The sequence below is a fragment of the Cervus elaphus genome, chromosome 4 (genome assembly GCF_910594005.1).
Source record: "Cervus elaphus chromosome 4, mCerEla1.1, whole genome shotgun sequence".
NCBI lineage: Eukaryota > Metazoa > Chordata > Mammalia > Artiodactyla > Cervidae > Cervus > Cervus elaphus.
In genome coordinates, this window is record NC_057818.1 from 45,026,071 (window position 1) to 45,050,833 (window position 24,763).

The window sequence follows — 24,763 nt, forward strand, 5'->3', positions numbered from 1 at the left end:
CTTTGTACATATTACACATTTGTTGAAAGAATGAATGACTCAGTTGTGTCTGTCAGAAGCTGAAAGAATATGAGCCCAGGGCAGATGGCGCATGGCATGTCACTTCTCTCTCCCTGCTCCTCCCTCAGCCGCAGCCCGCCAGGAGGTCACGGAAGAAGGACGGGGAAGAGTGTGTGTGCCTGAGGACTTGGCTTCAGTCCTCCTGGGTTTGCTCTGTGTGGAGCTTCAGAACACCGTGGCATTCTGGCCTAAGCCAGTTAGGGTTGCGCTTCTGTCATGTGTCCGGTTTCAGTGTTGCCAGCACACAGCTGTCTCCAGGCGTGTAGATCTTGTTGAGGGCAAGGTGCATGCTGGCTAAGGGCATAGACACTTGAGTCAAGTGAGCCCTCTGCCAAATTCAGTTTGTGTCCCCTTGGCAAAGTTTCATAACCTTTCTGTGCGTTAGTCTTACTGTTTGTGAAATGGGAATGACCTCACATGGTTGCTCCTAGGATTGAATGAGAGAATCTATGTGAAATCTCTCGAACAAGTGAGGTGCATGCTGAGTGTTCAAGCTGGCTGATACTGTGTGCAGTGCTAATTAAATCCTGTTTCTTCTGTTTGTGTCACAAGTTCCAGGTTGCTAGGTCTGTTTACTCTATGTGGCTCACTCTGCCCATCTCTGATGGGGTAGAGCTTTGAGGGAGTAAGTGGAAACCCAGGGGGGTTGGGGTGGGAATTCAGCCTGTTGTTCTAATTGTTCCCTGTAGAGGGAGGATGCTGTGATGTGAGATTTATGTGTTTGTTTTAGTTTTGTCCTGGTGATTTCCACAGGGGAAAATAATTCAGAGGGAGTAAGTGTCACCACTGGGAACTTGCCTGACTCTCTTTCTCCAGGAGGAAGAGCTCTGCCTAGTGCGGGTAGGGAAGGGCAGCATCTGAAATGTGTGCTGGGAGGCGAGAGGTCCAAGGTGGGCTCTTATTTCTGCCTGCTTCAGAGGACAGTAACAGGCCAAAGTGTGGGCACTGGGGTTGAATTTTAGTTCCTTGTAAAAGACAGTGGAAACCTTCACCATGTCCCCAAGGCAGTGCATGAAATGCTGGCAACATTGGGCCCTCTGCTATTCTCCAGTTGGATAAATCACACACTCATGAAGTAACTTTTTGTCAGTAAACCACTCTATAGGCCAATGAAATATGAAATACTTTCCATTAAAAATGTTTTGAGGGACTTCCGTGGCAGCATTATGGTTTAAGACTCTCTGCTTCCAATGTCATAGTTCAGTCCCTGGTTGGGAAACTAAGATCCCACTTGTCACATGGCATGGCCAAAATATATATATATTTTAATGTTACGGGGCATGTAAAAAAATTACAATAAAGTTTTGTTGTTACTGTCAAATTTACTATGGATAAAACAACTAAAAGATTAGGGAAAATGTCAGTAATCTGGAAAGTGTCTGTTCAAGTTGCTTTGCAAGTAGCAAATTCTTACCTCCTTTAAAGAAAAAAGAAATAGGAAATTGTAGAGAATACCTTGCAGCTGGAATTAACACAAGAAAGCAAACAGAGAACAACAGTGTCAGAGAATAGCTCTTGCCAGTACCAGAGGTTGGCAGATAAGGCACATTTGTATCTTCTGTTGGTGGTATGTTGTATGTTTTTAGTACACATATTTTTATAATTATATATTAATAGTATACATTAACATAGCATTACATATTTAGTAGTTTTTAAAGTGAATTTTCTGCTTTAATGGACTGTTGTATCAATCAGCTATACTAATATGTATTAAGCAAGTGGTTTTCTCCTGATCTGACACATGGATGTACCAGTATGTTTTGTTAACTCTGAGAAAACAGGTCTGTCGGCTTTGTTTCATAAGACTGGAAATATGACATACAGCTATGTTAATAACTATGTAATTACTGTGTTAATAACACTGTTACTAAATAACCTGTATCTTTGGATTCCATTTCCAGTGGAATATGTTCTTATAGTCAAACTGACTTTTCAGATTTCTAATCATCTGGCTTTTCTTCTGCGCTCTGAATACTGTGTGGACAGAATTGGAATTGTGGCTTGCTGTGATTCCACTGGAGCTCACAGACAATCAGGGTTGGTGTGAGCAAGAGTCCACATGAGGAGAGTGGAGGACAGGAGTGAGGGAGGCTGGGTGGGAAGTGGGGAGGTCCATTCAAACCTTGAGGTTGGCAATTTGGTTATAAAGTTTTGACTTCTAGGCACCTGGGCCACCCAGATCCAAATGTGAGAACAAAGGCAGATCCTTCTAAAGCATGGTGACTTTGTAACTTCCATGTGATTTCAGAATTCCAGTTAATTGTTATCTCTACTCAAATTGATAGTTGAGAATTTATTGCAGTAATGCAATAGCAACCCACAACCTGAAAGTCCCTGATTCTCTTGTCTTCACAGGTGTTGGGACGATGCTTCTTGACAGTGGTGCAGGTCCATTTCCAGTTTTTGACCCAGGCGTTACAGAAGGTACAGCCCGTGGCTCACTCTTGCTTTGCTGAAGTTGTTGTGCCAGAAAAAAAGAACAGCAGCAGTGGCGGCGGCTTGTCTGGCATGGGCCACACATCGGAACTGGAGGAAGCAGTGCGATCCTGGCGAGGGGCTGCTGAGGTAACCCTGACTCTGGGGAGATCAGTGCCCTTTGTTCAGATAGGAGAGGCTCCAGAGGGCCTTTGCCTGTTAGTTCTTAAAAAGGCCTTTTTATGTAGAAGTGTGGTTTTTCAACTGCTATCATTAGATTGTTGGTTCATTTAACAGTGAATGCTTTTGTAAATGCCCACTTCACGCCAGGCATGCACCAGGTACTGGGAAGACAGCCTCTACTCACAGCCTCCTAGGAGAAGGGGCTTTACAAAAACAGGGTTGAGGAGAGGCCTTTGACAAGAAGTGCAGCAAAGTTTCTGGGAAGAGGGACCAGAGTGAAGAGGCTGGAAGGTAAGTGGAGTAAACAGTCAGCTAGGTAGCTAGATGGGGATGTAGTCAGCAATGACACTCTTCTTGTTGGTATTTTAATACTCCTTTGTTTCTGAGGCTGGAAGAAAAGCCTTGCAAGTCAACACTTTAACTAGGATTTACTGTTCATTTCACAGAGGAAAAGAGAATTGATATTATAATATTTAGTTTGACTCATAACCTCAATTAAATTGGCAAACTATTTCATTTTGTTTTAGAAATCTCCTCTAATCAAATTTGTAAACATCTTTCAACATTTTAACATTATATGTTCTGTTGTTTACTTAGTTCAGTTTTATGATGTTCCGTTGCATTGTTCTTTTTTCTCAATTTCTTTTCCCTGTGTTGGTCTCTTGCATTTTAAAGATTCTCCTCTGCTTTCTTGGTGTTTATCGGAGCAGCCATGCAGTGCTAATTGGGGGTTGAGTGCAGGAGTGGTACCGGCTGACTTCATTGCAGGTGGCCGGGCAGCGGGGTCCCCACCTTTATCTTCTCACCTTACAACCGTCTGTGCCCTCCCGGCCGCAGTCTCCTGATCACGCTGCTCACACTCACACCCTTCATACCTGACTCAAGGTCTTCTCTACCCACCCTGTGGGTATCATTCATGCTGAGAGCCCAGCCCAAGTGAGCAGCCTTCTGGTGCTCCTGTGACCTCCTGGCCTTGACCTTTTTCTTCACCCACTTCTGTCTGCCCTGGCTTTCTGCTTTCCTTACTTTGCTTCCAACCAGTGACCCTGCCCCCTACACACTGAGAAAACAGAGTCTTCCTAGCAGCAGCCCCTCTTCTCCATTTCCACCCAGATGACACACCTCTCCCATTCAGATCCTTTTCTGTTCCTTCCTCTTCATTACAGCAGAGGTGGCACCCTCTCCTCCTGTCCAGAGTCTGCCTCTCTCCACCCTGCCCCCACCGTCAGGGCTTCTGTGGTGGGACCCTATGTTTTCTCTCCCACCTCCTCAGCATATTCCCACCAATACACAAATAGGCTTACAAATAAGAATCCTCCGTGCTCTGCCCTGTTTCTGTGCTCTTTTCATAGCCAGCTTCTTGGAAGAATTGTTTGCCTCACCTTTGATTCACCCTAAAAAAAATTACTGTTATCAGATATTTCAAGCATATATGAAATGTCACATACATAACCATCTATCTACCTTTTAGCTTTGTCAAATGAATCTTCACTTTTTGCACATTTGCTTCATACCTTTTATTGTTAACAGAAAAATATTGTTACAAATGCAGTTGAATTCCCTTTATACTTCTCCACTGTCATATTCATATTCCTTTCTCTCTAGAGATAACCTCTTGATTTTGGAGTGTGTGACTCCTATGCATATTTTTACATTTTTATTCTATATGTGTGTATCCATCTGTGTATTGTTTTGCACAATATGAAGCTTTATATATAACGAGCATCATTCAGCTCACTAAAATCTGGCTTCTACTCCTCCACCAGAACATGCCTTGTCTTGTGAAGGTCACTGGTGCCTTCTGTGTTGCCAGAAACATTGGCAGAAATCCAAGGATCCCGTTGACTCCATTTAGCAGCTCACAGCGACTTGGGCCCTGGAAATCCTCTCTCCTTATGAAGAACCAAGTGCTCTTAGTTACCCTCTTACCTCCTAGGCTAGCCTCTCCAACCACTTTGCTATCTTCTCTTCAGCATAACTTATGAATGTGAGTTCCTCAAGGCTCAGTTCTACATGTCCTTTTCCCTGAGGGGTCTGCATCTAATCTTAGAACTTTAAAAACCTCTTGTGTGCTGGGGCCATGGAACGTGTGTGCCCAGTTCCCTTCCCTCGTGGTCCCAGGCCCCTGTGTTCAGCTGCTGTCCTCCTCAGGTCTTCAGATGGCTCAGCCCCTGGCCTTCCCGTGTACACCTGTTCCTCTTCAAACCGTCCCTGTGCTAGCAAGTAGTGCCCTCTCACACCGAGTCCCCTGTGCAAGAAACCTGGCATTTATCCTCCAGTTTTTCTCTCACAGCTGCATCCAGGCCCTACGAAAGCCCTGCAGACCCTGCCTCCAACATCCTGTTGTAGACCTGCCCCTTCATTCTGTGTCCACTGTCACTGACTTGTTTCAGGGGCCATTACTCTCCCTGACAGCTTCAGAGGCTGGGCCTGCTTCTGCCCTTCCTGCCTTGCTGTCCCTCATCTCTCTCTGTTTCCTCAGGGTAAGGGGTAGACCCGTCCCATGACCTGCCTCGGCCCACATAGTCTGGCTCCTGCCTGCCCACCAGCCTCCTCTGACCACTCTCCCCTGCTCCCTGGGTTCTAGTTCCTGTGCCTACACCTCTGCCTGTCCGCCCCCCAACCCTGCAGTTCTGTTGACTGCCTCCTCCTCTTTAAATGCAGCCTAAATGATGATTTCTCAGCTTCTTGGGTGCTCCCTGTCACAGTTCTTTATTTCCTTTGGGATGTGTTTTTCCATTTTATATTCTTTAAATGTTTTACTTGCTTGCCTTTCCAACCCATGAAAGCTGTCAGCTCCAAGACTATAGGGACCAGGTTTGGTGCTCCACTGGCTTATCCAGTGACTCCTCTAACGTAAGACCTGTGAGCTACACATTTTGACTAAATGAAGAGTTCCAGAAAGAGAGCCAAATGGTTTTAAACTGTGAGACTATTAGGGTTCAGGGAGTGATTGGTCTTCAGATAGAATTTGTGAAGTTTTGGAAATATATGACATTATAGCTGCTTAATTTCCTTTAGTCTTGCAATGTTGGTAAATATTAAAACTCCATTAACCTAGAAGAACAAAAATTAACTGTTAAAAATGTTATTTGTTGTGCAAGTATTATTGTAATAAAAATAGATGTTGAAAAATTGAAAGACAGTTCATCCTGAATCCTTCCATGCATCTAATAAATTGAATATGTATTTTTCTATATTCTCTAGTCCTGATCCATATGTATAGATAACTAGCATTTCATCACAAGATACAGATTAGTCTTCCTGTTTTTCTGTCTTACATCCTTATGTCTTCTTGTTTTCCTGTCTTATGTATTCATTGTTGTTGTTTATTGCTAAGTCATGTCCAACCCTTTGTGACTCCATGACTATAGCCCACCAGGCTTGTCTGTCCATGGAATTTCCCAGTCAAGAATACTGGAGTGGATTGCCATTTCCTTCTCTAGGGGATCTTCCCAACTCAGGGACTGAACCTGCGTCTCCTGCTTGGTAGGCAGATTCTTTATCACTGAGCCACCTGGGAAGTTCAGTGTACTTTTCATAAACATATATCTAATGACTAAACAATGATTTCAAAAGTTCTGTGTTTCCTTTAATGTTTCAATGTAGTTTTTTTCCTATTGGTGAGGTTTTTTACTTTGGTGTATAGGACCACTCAACCAAATAGATATATTTTTTAATTTTGGAAACTTGAAGGGCCAATATAGTTGGGTATCTGGTGGCTCAGACGGTAAAGCGTTTGCTTACAATGCGGGAGACCCGGGTTCAATCCCTGGGTCAGGAAGATCTCCTGGAGAAAGAAATGGCAACCCACTCTAGTACTCTTGCCTGGAAAATCCCATGGATGGAGAAGCCTGGTAGACTACAGCCCATGGAGTCACAAAGAGTCAGACACAACTGAGTGACTTTTAAAGCAGAGAAACTTAAAATGTGATTTTAAAAAATATGTGTATATATATATGTAACAGGTAGGTAAGTCTTTTCTGCAGGGTTTTTTTGACTGTGCCATGAGCCTTGTGGGATCTGAGTTCCCAGACCAGGATTGAGCCCAGTCCCTCAGCAATGGCAGTGTCAAATCCTAACCACTGGACCGCCAGGGAACTCCCAGGGGCTTTCTTAAATAAGGCAGTGCTATGTCAGTTTGTTTTCTCGTCAATGCTTGGTTTAGTCTTTCAGAATTCCTGGCTGCTCTCTTCATAATAGAGAGAATCCAGAATGACTAATGCTTAGATCGTTTCTTGCTTTATATTAGTTGTTTCTTGTTCTTTTAATTTTGCTAGTATCTGTAACATCCTCTTTTACTTACCAGTCACTATTTCTGTTGCAGGCAACATCTAGACTGAGAGAGAGAGGCTGTGATGGCCGCCTGGCAGGAATTGAAGTTCAACAGCTCTTCTGTTCTCAAAGTGCAGCAATTCCCGAGCACCAGCTGAAAGAACTGAACATAAAAATTGACAGTGCTCTGCAAGTATGTTTTTCAAAACTAGCACATTAATATCTGAGGAATGAAAACAAGGTGGGGAGTTAAGCTTTGATGTTGAACCAGTTGGAAAGAGTAATAGGATAGTAGTTGGCCTCATGTCTTTTAGTGACTATAGAAATTTAAGATTTCTATTTTCATTGGACTTTGTCAATTTAGAATCTACTATGTGATCTTGATTCTTGAAAAAAATTTCTTTGCAGGCATATAAAATAGCTCTGGAAAGCTTAGGTCACTGTGAATATGCAATGAAAGCTGGTTTCCACCTGAATCCAAAGGCAATAGAAGCCAGTTTGCAGGTACGTTGTTCTGTCTGGTGGCTCCTGGGAGCTGTGGTGTGGCAGTCATGCCATCCACATGAGCCAGCCGTCTTGAGAGCTGAGCTGTGGGTCACCTCTCCTGTCCTCTCCAACCCTTTTTCAGGGCTGCTGCAGCGAGGCAGAGGCGCAGCAGACGGGGCGGAGGCAGACCCCGCCGCAGCCCATGCAGTGTGAGCTTCCCACTGTGCCCGTGCAGATAGGATCAAGCTTCCTGAAGGGGGTCTCCTTCAACGAGTCAGCTGCCGACAACCTGAAACTCAAGACGGTAGCTTCCCATGGGGTTCCTCCAACCTGGGTGTGAACTTGAAAATGGAGTTCTTAAGGACACTTGATGGCTTGTAAAGAATCTGGATTAAAAAGCAAAACTGAAGTGAAGACAGGAGGCATTGATGTTCCTCAGTAAACTGTTGTCTAAAAGCAGACTAGAGTGACGTTTCCCTCCCCCCATTTGATCGGTCTTTATTGAGCATTAGTACCAGGCTAGGAGGTTTGACAGCCCCCTAGGTTGGGATAGTAACATAGGACGAGGGGGCCTCAGCTAGAGGGTTAAGGGATGTGACCCTTGAGAAGAGGACTTAAAGCAGAGAAAGACCTGAAGAATAAGTGTGGGGGTGAGGCTGGGGCTGTGAGACAGCCAGGAAGTGACAACCTGTCCCAAGAGCTGAAGGTCTTCCTTAGAGCTGAAGTGGGATGTCCTCTGGCTGTCAAGTATAGTCCCTAGTAGGATTTGGATTTAATAGCCCTGAAATGAAGGCTGGGCTCTTCTAGCTTGTAAAAGTTGTTCAGGTGATTCTAACGTGTAGTCAGACCTGAGAGTCTAGAACAAGGGGAAGACATGGCACTGACCAAGGCTGGAGAAGCAGCCCAGGGAGATGGAAAGCCCCCAGTTTGAGGCAGGTGCCCCACCATGGCAGGTCACGTGATTAGGTTGGCATTTCTGAAAGATCCCCCTGGCTTCAGGATAGATTTTTGGCTGGAAGGAGAGCAGCACTGAAGGCTTTTGGCCATGGCCCCATCTGGTGATAATGGGAGGCAAGTGGAAGGATTCAGGAGCAACCTAGAAGTTGTAATAAGCAGGACTCCATGATTAACTGGCTATGAGAGGGAGGGGAAGGGAGATGAGGCCCAAGTTTCTGGCTTGGACAGCAGTTTTGGTGCTGCTTATTAAGGCTTGATGATAGTCGTCAAAAATACATTTTTGTACATGATTTTAAGACTGCTTTTGAAATGTCCAAGGGGAGCCGTCCAGCAGGCAATTGGATGTATGGGTCTAGAGTCCTGAAGTGGGATCAGGGCCTGGGTCCTCACAGACAGATGGACTCTGGAGCCAGAGGAGAGGCTAGGGGAATACAGGAAGTGTGTGGAGGGGGTTCAAGGAAACTTTGGCATTTAAGAGAGTGGCCGTGACTATTTTATAGTCACAGGGCCATAAATGAACTTCTTCAGGCATGTGCCGTATCTGCCACGGTGTACTCTCCTTATGGTACCTTGATTGGAGTACACTGTTGCTGTGAAGTCCAGCTTGTTGGGAGAGTTCTGGATCACCGGTTTGTCATGAGAGAATGTAACTCAGGAATAGCCAGATGGAAGAGGCGCCTGGGACAAGGCCTGGGGAAGGGGCTTGGAGGTTCCCTGTTCTCTCCAGGCAGCTCAGTCCCAGCACCTCCCTGTGTTCTCCAGCCCAGAAGTTCCTAGGGTGACTTTTAAAGAGACTTTTGCCAAGTTACTTTTATTTATAATTTTGTCCAAAGTGTATAAAATAAAAGGTTTTGAAAGTACACTATAAAAATGCTGTTTATGGTTATGCTCTTGGGATGGGCTCTCATTTCCTGGCTGTCTCACAGCCCCAGCCTCACCCCCACACTTATTCTTAGGTCTTTCTCTGCGTTAAGTCCTCTTCTCAAGGGTCACATCCCTTAATCCTCTGGCCGAGGCCCCCCTCGGCCTGTGTTACTATCACAACCTAGGAGGCTATTTGTGATTAGTGTTTCAGTGAAATAAATAAGAGGCGAAATCTTGCCCTAGTACTGAAGTAATTAGGACCATTTGTGGAGCATCCTGTATGCCAGGCATGTGTCAGATGTTTGCCATGCATCGTCTCAGTTGATGCTCACCCATGAGGTAGGCACAGCCTTTTTCCCCACTTGACCGACAGAGGAGCTGGAGCCCAAGGCCGCACAGCTAGAAGGTTGCAGACTGGAACTGAAGCTTATGCTGACCACTTGTTCATCCAGAATAAGGATGAAGTCTTCTGGCATTTACTTGTATCAGATAATTTTGTTTCCTTATTCAGAGGGATTCAGAACTTCAAAATTCCTTAGCCAATTTGTATCAGTAGATTGCTAAATAATGCTGTGTTTTGTGCTAGAATAGAAATCACATATGTGTATTAATGCACGTGTATCCGTATCTAGCCAGTCACAGGTTTGAGAAAATCTTTGAAGGTAATTGATGAGAATTACTTACGAAATCAAAATGAAGTGACTTGGGAGGCTATTCTGTGCCTATAAATGCATTTCTGTGAATTTTGGAACCTTTCATGGCTTTATTGTGAGGTGTGAACTTTCTTTTTATCACTCTGCAGCATACGATGTTGCAGCTGATGAAGGAGGCAGGCTGCTGTAACGGCATCACGCCCAGGGACGACTTCCCTGTGACCGAGGTCCTGAACCAGGTGTGCCCGTCCACGTGGCGGGGCGCCTGCAAGACTGCCGTGCAGCTGCTGTTTGGCCAGGCCGGCCTGGTGAGTGAGCACGTGTGCCGGACGGGGGGAGCAGGGGAGGACATTTTAAGCGTGTGAGCATGTGCTGTGGGCTCATGTGCGGAAACACTGGATAATATAAACAGCCCTTTGGTTGCTGCAGAGGTTAGGCCAGAGGGGAAAGGAAGAGCATCATTAAAAGGTCTTTTTTTGTCCTTTACTCGATTGATGATATGTATTTGCAGGGGACCTAGTTGCAAAATGGTGTCTCAGGCTTTCCAGATTTTAAGGAAACCATCATATTAGTGATGGTAGGCCCTTTCACCTGGCCTGACTCTCCAGGGCTACAGTGGGTGTCTTTCTGTTGCTCAAACACAGCAGCCTCCTTCCAGTCTCAGGTTTTTGCCCTGATGTTCCTTTTCCCTGAGAATACTCCTCTCAGATCTTCGTGTGACTTACTCACTCTCATTTTCCTTACGTCAGCTCAAACATCACCTCCTCCGATGGTATAAGTAGTGCCCCGTCCAGTCACTTTGTACCTCAGCTCTCTGTTTATCTCCTTTTACACAATAAAAATAACAACAGCAACTCCAAACTAAGTTTGGTCTCTTTACCTTTGGTGAGAAGAATAACTTTTGCCAAATTTGGGTGGGGTTAGGAAATCAGCATCTAGGTGTCTTCAATTTTGGTTTTTTTCACTATTTATTTGGTTGCACCAGGTCTTTTGTGACACTCAGGATCTTTAGTTGCTGCGTGTGGGATCTAGTTCCCTGACCAGAGATCAAACCCGGGCCCCCTGTATTGGGATCGTGGCGTCTTAGCCACTGGACCACCAGGGACATAACAACATCTAGGTTTTTGTTAGGCACCTTTGATCTGTGTCCCTTTGTGTTTATCCTACCTTCTAGCATGAAAGATTGCTTTTTGAAGTGTTATAGGTCCTCCTCCAGGGGATCTTTCCAACCCAGGAAGATCCCTTGGAGGAAGATATGGCAACCCACTCCAGTATTCTTGCCTGGAGAATCCCATGGACAGAGGAGCCTGGCAGGCTACAGTCCAGAGGGTCACACAGAGTCGGACACAACTGAAACAACTTGGCACGCATGCGTAGCATTTTAGAAATGAAAGGAAGTTAATTAGAGATTAAGATAATTAAAGAACTGTTTTTTACTCTGATTCCTACTTTATTCATAAAAGGAGCTGTTGGGAGGATGCAGTCCTTCTGTTTGGTGTGGGTGAGTGCTCTGGTGGCCCAGCTCAGGGTAGTACTTGCCTTGTAGAGGGCCAGGTGGGGCCTGTCCACAGTGTTGAGTTACATTTCCCTTAAAATCTGTTCCTTAGTATAGGAACCCCTGAGAAAAAGAGTAAACTGGAGATCCCCTGCTGAAGTATGGAGGAGCCCACTGCCTTTAGTAGATTTATCCATATTCCCAAAGACCATTTTAGCTGCAACTAGGGGAACCATGTCAATAAGTTCTCCAGAAAGGAGTGTGTAAAATAAGGTAGGAAGACCCAAAGGCAGTTCTGAGAAAACATCAGTTAAAAAAAAAAAGTCCCATGTTATTCAGAGAGCAAAAACTTCTTCCTAGTTCTCTGCTCCTTGATCCCAGGGCAACTTTGTGTGTGACTTCAGATTATTGTTCTGGGGATGGGAGGAAAGAGGAAACACCTGCTTGTTACAACAATGGCTATTGCTTGGACAGGAAGTCTTTTCTAAAGGACGCTGCAGACCAGCTGTGGGAACTCTCTTTACAGCTATGGAAATCGGCTCCATTAGATGCTGAATTTGGAATCCTAATAAGCAACTCTGCACCGCTTTGCCCTTCCTGAAATATTACAGATTTGGTTTTAAAGTGTTTTATGGTTATTTTCTTAAAACTCTTTTAGTTATTTGAAAATATATTCATCACTTTGTCACACCCTTTAAATTACAAAGGATACTATATCATCTGTGTAATATTAAAGACTCTCCTCAGGACTTCCCTGGTAGCCCAGTGGTTGAGACTCTGCACTTCCAATCCAGGGGCCGTGGGTTCAGTTCCTGGTCAGGAAACTAAGATTCCACATGCTGCATGGCACAGCCAAAAAAACAAAAAACAAAAAGCCAAAGAAAGAAAAACTCTCTTCCAGGGAGTTCCCTGGTGGTCTGTTGGTTAATACTCCATGCTTTCATAGCTGTGGCCCGGATTCAGCCCCTGGTTGGGGAACTGAGGTCCCACAAGTGCACAGCGTGACCAAAAATAAAACAAGAGAAAATCACTGAGAAAGGACTGGTTCTGCATTTTTCCTGAAGTAATTCTGTTCTTATTGATGGTTGAGGATCAAGTGGCCTTAACAAAAAGCCTCATCATCTTCTGGCTCATATTCGGTCATTACGCATAGGCTGCTCTAAAAGCACTGGTTTGATTTTTAATGATGTTTTTATTTCTTTCAAGTGCATCAAGTGAAAAAATACTTAGATGAAGGAAACAAAGTAATTCCTAATTAACATATTTACAGCTTGGAAGAAGTACTAAAAATGATTGTAAAGTTCAGTACATCCTGCACCTAGAATGCAGTTTGTTTTTTTTTGAAGTATTACTGTTTTCAGTCATCTTTATTACTTGTTGTCTCCATGGGGTTCCTGACTGGCTTATGTGTTTCTGTGTTGCCAGATAGTTTACTATCTTACCACAATAGTTCTTACCAGAGTCACTCAGCATTGATAGGCTCATGCATTTGATTTGTTTATGATCCATTTTTCTGTTTGAAAGCTGATTTTTGTTTTTGTTTCTCTCTTAGGTGGTAGTTGACACAGCACAGATTGAAAATAAAGAAGCCTATGCCCCCCAAATCAGTTTAGAAGGCTCCAGAATTGTGGTTCAAGTCCCATCCACATGGTAATGTGACTTTTACACTAACACAGGCCTAAGCTTTGATTGATGTTTGCACATCTTTGAAAAGATTGCGTTGCTTATGACAAATTTGTTACTGAATCCACAGCTTTTGAACAGAGTGTATCATTTTCTCTAAGTCACCCAGCATTTCTCTGAAGCTGAGTATAAAACATAGAATTTCTTCCTCTTTGTTCCAGCAACAACCCTGCTGATCTAGAGGTCATGTCATCGCACACCCAGTGTCCTTGCAAATCTGGAGGCAGACGGAGCTGTTTCATTTTTAATTATTTGCTTATATTTGTAAACTTAGAATGAAGTATTATCATTATTATTATTTTTTTGCTTTGGCTGCATCCCTTCATTCTTTCTGGAGTTATTTCTCCACTGATCACCAGTAGCATATTGGGTACCTATTGATCTGGGGAGTTCATCTTTCAGTGTCCTATCTTTTTACCTTTTCATGCTGTTCATGGGGTTCTCAAGGCCAAAATACTGAAGTGGTTTGCCATTCCCTTCTCCAGTGGATCACATTCTGTTAAGGCTATGGTTTTTCCAGTGGTCATGTATGGATGTGAGAGTTGGACTATAAAGAAAGCTGAGCGCCAAAGAATTGATGCTTTTGAACTGTGGTGTTGGAGAAGACTTTTGAGAGTCCCTTGGACTGCAAGGAGATCCAACCTTCCATCCTAAAGGAGATCAGTCCTGGGTGTTCATTGGTAGGACTGATGTTGAAGCTGAAACTCCCATACTTTGGCCACCTGATGTGAAGAGCTGACTCATTTGAAAAGACCCTGATGCTGGGAAGGATTGAGGGCAGGAGGAGAAGGGGATGACAGAGGATGAGATGGTTGGATGGCATCACCGACTCAATGGACATGGGTTTGGTGGACTCCAGGAGTTGGTGATGGGCAGGGAGGCCTGGCGTGCTGTGGTTCCTGGGGTCGCAAAGAGTCGGACATGACTGAGCAACTGAACTGAACTGAACTAATGAAGTATTCTTCTTAATTTATTCAAACAAAAGCCCCTAGAAATCAGTAAGAAATGGGCAAAGCACATAGATAGGTAAATCAGAGGAGACATGGTCAATGAAGAGATGAAGAACTTGTATAACCTCACCTAACAAGAAAGGAAGGCACAGCAGAAAATACAATGTCATTTTGCTCATCATGTTATTAAATTGTTTTAGAATAGCAGTACTAGATTTGGTCCAGACTGTACAAAAACAGGCACAGATGTTGTTGAATAAATCACACAGCCTTTCTGGAGGGCAGTTTCATTTGTCAGAAACCTAAAATAAGGGCTGTGACCTCAACAGTTCCACCTCTAGGGATTTATCCTTGTGATGTGCCTACAGATTAAGCACAGTTTTATTAGTAAATAGGAAAAATTAAACATATATTGGAATACTTTTGCTATTAAAATCATGGGCAGAATGAATATTTAACTAGATAGAAAATGTTTGAAGTAATTAGGTAGGAAGAGATAGTAAGGAATAGTGACACTATTGGGACCCATGTGGACTAACGTAGTTGGGTAATGCATTTGAATTGTGTTTAAATCATTTCTTCTTGAAATGTGAAGGGGGTCCAGTGGAGATTCTGCTTAAAGTTTTAGAAGCTGTTAATATTTCAAGTGTGAAAGCAAAAGTGTTAAGTCACTCAGTCATGTCCAACTGTTTGTAAACCCATGGACTGTTGCCCAGCAGGCTCCTCTGTCCATGGAATTTTTCAGGCAAGAATATTGAAGTGGGTTGCCATTCCCTTCTCCAGGGGATCTTCCTGACCCAAGTATCAAACCCGGGTCTCCTGCATTGCACACAGATTCTTTACCATCTGAAGGGTTGGTGATTCACTTCATGTCCCAGAATCTCCCTTCTGTGAGTTTTTCCACAAATTTCTAAATTTGATTATTAATTAATTTATATTCATATCTTCATTCCTGTCAAACAGTAGATTTTTTTTTTTTTGGACTCAGCTTGCAGGATCATAGTTCCCTAACCAGGGATTGAACTTGGGCCCTCAGTAGTGAGAGTGTAGAGTCCTAAACCACTGAACTGGCAAGGAATTCCCCAAGCAGTAGATTAAAAGCTCACATTTTTGTAAGAGTTTTGTGTTCCTGAGTTTGTTTTCTAATTCAGGTTCTTATTGAAAAACATTAAACTTAACTAGGATTCTCATTTTAGAGAAAACATTTCCAACTCTTGGATAATTGGGTAAATATAAACAGCTAGTACTAAAATGGTTAATACTGCAGTTTACTTCCAGAGCTCTCCCTGTATGATTGATTTCCTTTGTAATTCATTGCCTATCCTTGAAAGACCTCACAGATTGCAGATGCTCCCTCTGCTGGCTACTTTTGGTAAAAATGGCATAGTTTTCGGGTTTTTGTTTCAAGTTACAAAACTTGTGCTTTTTGAGAAGAACTCAAAAAGAAGTAGTTGCTTTACTCCAACTTAGAGAAAATGAAATTATTAGCAAAACTAGTCAAGAGTTTATTATTTTCTTTGCTTTTAGTATAATGAAGTATCTAGATTCTTCCCCCCGCAAAGTAGTATCTTACTTAGATTTTTAAACTGTCATATTTAAGCTGTTCACCCATTCTTTCTTTGATCAAATATTTACTGAGTACTGAATATGTGACAGACACTGTTCTAGGCTCTGGGGATTAAATCAGGAGCAAGACAGACAGGGTCCCTACCCCTAATAGAGCTGGCTTTGTAGTGGCGTGGGGGTTGGGGAGGGGACTGCTAATAAGCATAGGAGTTAAGTTCAAGCACTGGCAAGCGTACGAGGGGAATAAGAGTAGAATGACGTCATCTGTTAGAGAATAACAGGTAGAGATGGCAGGAGGAAGCTGTTTTGGATGAGGAGGTCAGTCATGAAGGGTCTCTTTAAGGATGTGACATTTGAGAGGAGCCTGCCACGCAGAGAGCAGATGGGGAAAGCATCACAGGCAGAAGGAACAGCAAATGGAGAGATCTGAGGAGTGCGGTGGTGTGACTGGAGGTATGCTGGGTGGGGGTGAAGACAGGAGTCGTGGAAGCCAGGACTTGCAGGGTCCCTGGGGGACTAGGGTTTTATCTAAGAACAGGTAGAAGGTTTTAAGCCAGTCAGGGTGACTTGTCAAAAAGAATAGGTTTAGTGTCTTCAGGGGATTTTACTGATCAGTTCTCAAGACTGATGAATAACATAAAAATACCATTCTATTGATTTTTATAAAGAAATTATTAGTATCACCAGAAACCATAGTACTCCTTTCTGTGTGACCAGAAAATGCTCACCTAGTGGGCGGACATGTGACCAGCCAGATCACAAGCAGAAGGTGGCTTGAGAACATAGAGCAAGTGTGTCCTGGTGGTCAGTGATTCTAGGCTGAGAGAATCAGGTGCATGAACCTCAGCCAGGTACACTGGCCAGGATTCTCTCCTGGAGAGAGCCCAGGGTCTGGTCAGGTGCTGGCAGAGCTTGCCTTGTTGCTCGCTTTCTCCAGGGTTTCTGAGACTGACCAGCTCACATCCTCATATATATTTCTTCTCAAGCCAAAGTCGCGTTGGGGAGTGCTACTGCCTCCTTAGGATGGCTTCGGCAAGTGTTATTTGCACCACTTAGCCCCCAGAGCACTCGGTAATAGATAGCATCTTCCTGCTTCTCCCTCTCAGAAAAGGCCTCTTGGCCCCGGGTGGGCAGTGGGGACCTGAATGCCAGCTGGAAGGCAGCTCTCAAAGGGGAGCAGTTCAGGCAAAGGCAGCAGCCTCAGAGATCCTGAGATGTGAGCAGACCCAACATATTCAGGGCATGTGAGAAGCCTCGTAGTTGGGACACCGTAAAGAGAGGTGACAGTGAAGAGGATCGTGTCCAGAGAGGCAGGATGCCCGGGTCACAGAGTCTGGAGGGCTGTGGTGAGGGGTTTGGAGTTTATTTCAGCCACAATAGGATGCCACTGGAGGGTTTTGCACAGGGGAGTGGTGTGTTCTGATTTGTGCTAGAGGAGGCTCACTCTTGCTGTGTGGAGGAAAGTCAGGGCTGAAGCCAGTGTAGGACAGTGAAAGGGCATTATGACACCTGGAAGGCAACCCCTGCACTGAACTCTTCTCTTCCTACTAAACAGATTCTAGACAGAAATCTGCGGAGACACCAGGCCCGGTTGTATTGATTCCCCCTCCTATTGTGGAGAAGCAAGTCCCAGTGTTAGCCATATCATCCTTTAAATATTCTTATGACTACTAAATTTTTATTTGGTGCCAAAAGTTGTGGCCTTTTGTATAAGGCCTGCTTGAAAATTGGAACCCCGTTGCGGAGAAGGGCAGCCCAGACTTATGCAACTTGGTTGGTGCCTAGGTGCCTGAAAGAAGACCCTGCTACCATGTCCCTGCTGCAGAGAAGCCTAGATCCCGAGAAGACGCTGGGCCTGGTGGACGTGCTGTACACGGCGGTGCTGGACCTCACCCGCTGGAGGGCAGGGAGGTGGGTGTCCCTGCCGAGGAGCAGTGTGACCACTTAGAGGGTCATGTGAGCTCATGTCACTCATAGTATGTGAGTAAATAAGGCAAGAAGGGGAACTTTGGGACAACTTGTTATTTGGGAATAATTTCAAGCTTACAGAAAAGTTGCAGGAATAGAACAGAGAATTGCCTTTTATTTACCCAGACTCCCCAGTTTGTGAACACTTTTGCCTTCATTTGTTGTATCATTTCAGAGTTAAGTCCATCAAGAGGATTTTAACCAAGCTTACATTCTCCCTATGAACTCAGAGCAGAAAGGTGTTTAGAAAGTTTACTTATATCTTGCATGAAATTTATTTATATCTGAAAGCACTGACAGTTGCAAGATTATCTGTTTGTGAATAAACTTTAGAATTGGTAGAGACCTTGAACATCTAGTCACAGGCCCTCCACATGTCTTCATTCCTGAGCACACAGAGGCCAAGAACAGCGAGTTGCTTTAACCAGGGTCACTCCAGCCATCATCTGCCCAGCTCTCACCCCATGCCCTTTTCATCTCTAGGACTTTCTTTCAGTACTGGAAAAAAGTGCCCAGAACACTTTGGAAGTAACAACCCTCTGTTCTTGGCACTGTCTGTGAATTACCTCCAACGACAAGCTGTGCTGCCTAGTGTCCCTGGGTCTTGCCCATTCACCCCTCTCTGCTGTGTGGATTAGTCTCTTGACCCTCTGCTGGATCTGCCAGGCTCCCCTGTCATCCAGGCACACAGCCAGCCTCTGCCAAATGCATCTCCCACGCTAGCCTAGGTGTGCGTTGCTCTCCTGTGTTGCCGTCAGAGGGTTTCACTCAAAATCCTCCTGCCAGAATCCTAATGTAGTTTTCATGGCCCTGTGTTAGACACGGTGAAAGTGAAAGTGTTAGTTGCTCAGTCGGATATGGTAGATGTTTTATAATAAATATAGATAGTAAGTGCTTAAATTATGTACTCTTAAAACTTTTGAGTGTTTATGAAATAAATGAACCCATTTCCAAACAAAGAGGTCTTTTTATTCTTAAAGTCTTTCTTGAACACCAAAGCAATCCCATTTTATTGTCCAATTTGTATATTTGTCTTTTTTTTTTTTTTTAACACATTTCTCTTTCAATAGGGAACAAGCTTTACCCTGCATACAGATCCAGCTTCAGAGGGAGATCTGTGATTTTGGAAATCAGGCTGACTTGCCTTCTGGGAATGGGAACAAGTCTTCAGGTGGCCTGCAGAAGACATTCTCCAAGCTGACCTCCCGGTTCACCAAGAAAGCTTCCTGTCCCAGCTCGAGCAGCAGCACAAGTTACTCCATTCCAAATACCCCTTCCAAAAACATCTTCATAGCCGGGTGTTCGGAAGAGAAGGCCAAAATGCCCACTAATATGGACTCAAGGCTACAAAGCATTTTGAACATTGGTAATTTCCCTAGAACTGCAGACCCTTCACAGTCAGCTCAGAATTCCAGTAATCAAATGGCCAACGGTTTTCTCCTAGAGAGGCGTGACAACTTCCTGCAAGGGGATGATGGCAAGGATGAGAAGGGTATGAATTTGCCAACCGATCAGGAAATGCAGGAGGTGATCGATTTTCTCTCGGGCTTTAACATGGGCCAGTCACACCAGGGCTCCCCACTGGTGACGCGGCGCAACTCTGCCGCCACCGCCATGGTGACTGAGCAGAAGGCAGGAGCCCTACAGCCACAGCAGCCGTCACTGCCAGTGCCCCCGCCTCCGCGGCCACCCCAGGCTGGAGCGCACACACCTCTGACACCCCAGCCGGGCTTGGCACCTCAGCAGCAGTCCCCAAAGCAACAGCAGCCCCAGGTCCAGTACTACCAACACCTGCTGCAACCTGTCGGACCGCAGCAGCCCCCGCCCCAGCCCCGGGCCCCTGGGAAATGGGTACCCGGCTCATCCCAGCAGCCAGCGCAACCCGTCGGAGCTGGTCTGTCTCCCCTTGGCCAGTGGCCTGGCATATCTGATCTCAGTTCTGACTTGTACAGCTTGGGTCTGGTGAGCAGCTGTTTGGATGATGTGATGTCGGAGGTTTTGGGACAGAAGGCACAGGGACCTAGAAATAACACCTGGCCAAACCGTGACCAAAGCGATGGAGTCTTCGGGATGTTGGGAGAGATTCTGCCTTTTGATCCTGCAGGTATGTGAACCCCCTCCCCACCTTGGGGTTTTAACTTAAATAGTATCACCAAGGACTTTATAGGGCCTGTCTGCCATGGCCTTCCTCCTGGGAGGCAGTGACTTAATCCCCTTTAAAGACCCTTTCTCACTGCCTGATGGCAAGTATTGGGCAGCTCCAGCAAAGGGAGGAAGCAGTGGTTAGAATGAATCTGAGAAGGTAAGTGGAACTATTTTCTTACTTTGTAGAGGACAGAACTGAGGCTGAGAGAAGCTGAGTGACTCAGAGTCCCATCAGTCACGAGGCTCCAGTTGGAGCTCCCCCATTCATGGCAGCCAAATGGCTGGCCCATCACAGGCTGCTTTTTCCTAATCACATAACCTGTTTCATGATTCTCTTTTGCCTAAACTCTAGAACCTGTGAAAGGTGGTAAAGCACCCTCCTACCTTCACAGAATTTGGCTTTTCCTGGCCTATACAGTGTGAAAATTCCCCAGAGTTACCTTAGGATATTAGAAAAAGAATTTAGAAACAAAACAAAAATAAACTAGGAGGAGGAGTTAAGGATAAAAGTTGTTCTACACTTGAAACTAAAATGATATTGTAAATTAGCTATACTTCAATTTCAAAATAAAAGCTGGATAAAAGCTGAAGCTAAATAAATTTGAAAGAAAAATATAGTAAACATTGTAAATAAATCTAAAAGAAGGGTCTTTAGAAAACCAATAAAATAGAGAAACCAATTTATTGCAATCCTGATTAAGACAGAGCAAAGAAAAACAAGATTAGGAAAGAGAAAGATAGCTACAGATATAGGAGAGATTAAAAGAACTTTAAGGGTTTCCCTGGTGGTTCAGTGGTAAACAATCCATCCGCCAGTGCAGGCGGCACAGGTTCACTCCCTGATCTGGGAAGATCCCACGTGCCAGGGAGCAGCTAAGCCTGGGGGCCCCAACTACGGAGCCTGCGCTCTAACGCCTGGGGGCCCCAACTACGGAGCCTGCGCTCTAACGCCTGGGGGCCCCAACTACGGAGCCTGCGCTCTAACGCCTGGGGGCCCAACTACGGAGCCTGCGCACTGTAGTTAGTCCCCGTGCTCTGCATCAGGGGAAGCCTCCGCAGTGAGAGACCATGCACCACAGCTAGAGGGTAGCCCTCATTTGTTGCAACTAGAAAAAAACCTGCACGGCAGCAAAGACCAAATAAATAAATAATTTAAAAAAATAAAAAGTACTTTAAGACATTATCACATGATGTGATGACACCATACTAGAAAACTGAATGGAAAATAGAATCTTTTCTAACAAAATATACATGATCAGAATTGCACCAAGTAGTGGAAAACCTGTCCAGTCTATTCCAGGAAAAGAGATCAGAAAGGGAGTTATGAAGCCAACATGATTTTACTGTAAAAACATAACTTTTTATGAATGTAGATGCAAGAATATGTAGCAGTATATCAAAGTAGTTATATCTGGTTCACTTCAGTAGTATAAGGTAGTTCAGTCTAAGGAATTCAGCTCCTGTACAGTAATCTGTTATTTCACCCAGTAAATGAGAAAAACTCTTACAGCAGAAAATGCCATCAAGACATTTGGTAGAAGACACAAGCAGTTCTTAAGTGAACTCAAAACATGAATAGAAGGAAATGTCTTGAATATGAAAAAGATTATCTACCAATAGCCAGTAGCAAGTAGTACTTTGTACAGTAAAACAAAATCATTCCAGTTAAATCAAGTCCCAAACAGTGTGGCAAATGATACTACCAATACCATGTGACTTTGTCTTGAACTTTCTGGCAAATGTAGCAAGACAAAAACAAAGAAAAGAAGTGGTATAATATGCGTTAGAGAAGAGACATTAAAAAAAGCACGTCTCTTGGGACTTCCCTGGTGATCCAGTGGCTAAGACTCCGAGCTTCCAGTGCAAGGGGTACGGGTTTGATCCCTGGTCAGGGAACTAGACCCCAAATGCCGCATACAAGATACAAGATAAATATATATAAATTGATTACTTTTTACTCTAATTTAGCAAATTTTATATGGAAGTGAAAAATAACCACCAGAAGAGATTGCCTACCACGTGAACCCAGCATTATCTAAAATTAAAGGAAAGAAATTTTTTCTTATGTCTTCTCAGAATTCCTCATACCGCTGCCTGAGCTCTTTTGTTCTTGCTCCCCTTGTGTGGGTGGATGTGGGGCCCCCACCTAGGGGAAGGTCTGATGGTTCCACCCTGCTGTGGAGGAGCAAGCCCCTCCAGCCACCACCAGTGGGGGCTGGTGTGGCACATTTTCTCAATCGCTGAGAAACAGTCTGTACATTTTTTGACAGTCGCGTAATTAAATCCAGAGTATTAATGGTGTTTGGCAGAACTTTATCATCTTTAATCTCTACGGGGGCCCAAACAGCCTGTATGTCATTAACCTAGGAATCCTACTAGCTTTTCCTTCTGGATATCCCTTTCTTACCTTCAAGTCCTTCATGTAGCTTCCTCCAGATGCCACCCCATTGGCGTAAGGTCTACGTGGCTCTTTTTGCAAGGTAAGGGCATTTTGGAAGGATGAATTCCAGAAGGCGCCCTTTCAGGCGCGGGGGCAGCTAGAACCGAGTGCCGCCTCTGGCCCAGGCGCACGCAGCCCCTGCGCGCCCCCTTGTGGCCATCGTGCAGTGCACACATGGCGGCGCCCGGAGAGAGCAACCTGAGGCTTGAGCCCTGGTCTATCTCCCACCTTGAAGCTGGAAAGTATTCACTCATGAGTCATATTCAGTTTGTGAACTACAGACATTTTCCTACTGTGTCTTTTTGTTTGACTTTGTCTAAATGTCTTCTGTGCTGTTTTTCTTCCACTGGTACTGGCTTGCACATCCTTACTCAGTTCTGTCCAATATGTTTCCATCCACCTCTTCATACTTTCTTAAATTTCACCTTACTCTCTATCACTCATGATCTTCAGGCTGAATTAGCAGGTCTGCCTTCAGTATCCAGGAGAATATTGGATCAGACTTGAGCCCAAGAGGGAAGACCAGGTATTCTCTATCTGGCTGACCCTAATGCTTTGATAACTTTCAGGTTATCTTTTAGTTGAAGTCATCATCTGATCCTCTTAGTTGTTAAGTATGTAGCTCCAGACATTGGAAATTTTTAAAGTAACTAGTATTTGTCTTTCAAATTTAGCCTTGGCTAAAGCAGACCTTTTTGTTCTCTGACTTTGTGCACATTCAGCTTGCCCTGCCCTAGGCACACCCCTTCCCACAGTCCCTATGCACACACCATTCCCCATCTTCAGACCTGTGTGCTGAAAGCCCCATCTCACCACAGTAGGCTTCTGAGCAAATTCTATAGCCCACTCTGGGCCGCATGCCTGGCGGCCCCTCACCACTTGTCATTGTGTGTGTCAACAGGACACCCTCAGAAGGTAGGGAAGGAAACAAGAGGCCACTTTGGGCCCCCAACCCTGTTTATTCCTCTGTCTTAACACAGTGGGTTCAGATCCCGAGTTTGCACGCTATGTGGCAGGAGTGAGCCAAGCAATGCAGCAGAAACGGCAAGTCCAACATGGTCGCCGCCCAGGCAATCCCCGGGGCCACTGGCCACCCATGGATGATGCCCATCGAACCTGGCCTTTCCCAGAGTTCTTTGCAGAAGGGTGAGTGCTGGGTGTGGGTGGGAAGTTGAGTTTGGGGTCTGGGTGTTCTGCAGGGGACCTTGGTATACTCTTACCAGGCCATTCATTTGTAGGCCCCCACGTGAGAAAATGGCACATGGTCGGATCTTAGAGGTCAGACTATAGGAAGCCAAGTAGCATGTGGTGTCCCTGTGCATTCACCATTGGTATGAATTGATGATTTCTGAGACAGGCTCTTCTTCCGTGGACAAAGATCTTATTTGGTGGTGTTTGGGACATAATTGCATGTTTAACACAGTCTTTAGCTGAAATGAGTATGGTGATGAAGCCTGTGTTATTTATGGAATGTGATCCTTGTAGCCTACAAAAAAAAAGCAAAGGTGTACAGTTCAGATTCTGATGTATTGAGAGAACTGGGGATTTTCATCATAAAGACCTTTGGGGGAGTGATTTTTTTTTTTAACACCTCTTATTGCTCCCTGATCAATAACTCTGCACAGCTAAAGACCATCTCAGCTTTTTGTTTTCTCAAACATGAATTGCATATATACACCACAGCTTCTGAGACATTTTTAGAGGAAGGAGAGAGACAAGGGACCACTGTTGGGTTGTGAGATAAGAGCAGGGGAAAGAATGTTCCCTTAGGGCTGGGGTGGGGGTGGGGGTGGGCCTGGCCTCAGGCTGTCCAGCCGGGGTCCAGGCTGGCTGCCTGAGGCCTGGGACCAGCTTCTCTCTTTGGCTTTCAGGGATGGCCTGCACAGCGGCTGGGCGGGGGCTCAGGGAGACTCAGCCAGCTCGAGTGATGAGACATCCTCTGCCAATGGGGACAGCTTGTTCTCCATGTTTTCAGGGCCTGACCTCGTTGCTGCTGTCAAGCAGAGAAGGTATGAAGAAATCTTTAAAACAAAGAACAGAGGGGTGCATGAATGTGATCCACAGCTTATTCCTCTACAAAGCTCAGTAGCTCCATTGCTTCTGTGTACCCACGCTGAGAGAGGCAGAGGACCTCTTCCAGTACTGTCCTGCTGAAGCTTGGGTGGTGATGTAAAGTTGGGTTGAGTTTTTACTGGGAGAACAGTCTCATGCTCGTGGTAGCCCCAAATACCCGTATGACAGGCTAGGGAGTATTATGGAGAATAGGGTCTGCTGAGGCTGGTCTGCGCCTTATAGGGGACAGCCCTTTCCATGGGAGGAGCAGGACCAGGACAAAAATTCTGATCAACTCACCAACAGGCTTTGCAACTCCAAACATGGGTCTGGCCCTCTCTTACCCTCAGTTTCTTCATCAAACGTGGAACTGGATAAAAGTAACCTCTGAATGGTATTTCAAAGCTGAAAAAAAACAGGTGCAGGGTATATTGGGAGCTAAAGTTTTCAAGTGAGTGTTAGTTGCTCAGTCGTGTCCAACTCTTTGTGACCCCATGGACTGAAGCTCTTCAGGCTCCTCTGTCCATGGAATTCTCCAGGCAAGAATACTGGAGTGGGTTGCCATTCCCTT

At 44.9% G+C, this 24,763-nt stretch overlaps 1 protein-coding gene across 4 annotated transcripts in view; it reads left to right on the forward strand.

Annotated features, from left to right (window-relative positions):
- GARRE1 (granule associated Rac and RHOG effector 1) overlaps positions 1-24,763 on the forward strand; it is an 82,202-nt gene that overhangs the window by 52,767 nt on the left and 4,672 nt on the right. For all 4 annotated transcript variants that reach the window (XM_043899105.1, XM_043899104.1, XM_043899103.1 and 1 more), the window contains 10 exons: positions 2,416-2,625; positions 6,986-7,126; positions 7,342-7,437; positions 7,562-7,723; positions 10,043-10,201; positions 12,941-13,038; positions 17,373-17,498; positions 18,626-19,659; positions 23,121-23,286; positions 24,012-24,149. In XM_043899105.1, coding sequence (XP_043755040.1) covers positions 2,416-2,625; positions 6,986-7,126; positions 7,342-7,437; positions 7,562-7,723; positions 10,043-10,201; positions 12,941-13,038; positions 17,373-17,498; positions 18,626-19,659; positions 23,121-23,286; positions 24,012-24,149 — 2,330 coding nt within the window. The remainder of the gene's footprint in view (positions 1-2,415; positions 2,626-6,985; positions 7,127-7,341; positions 7,438-7,561; positions 7,724-10,042; positions 10,202-12,940; positions 13,039-17,372; positions 17,499-18,625; positions 19,660-23,120; positions 23,287-24,011; positions 24,150-24,763) is intronic.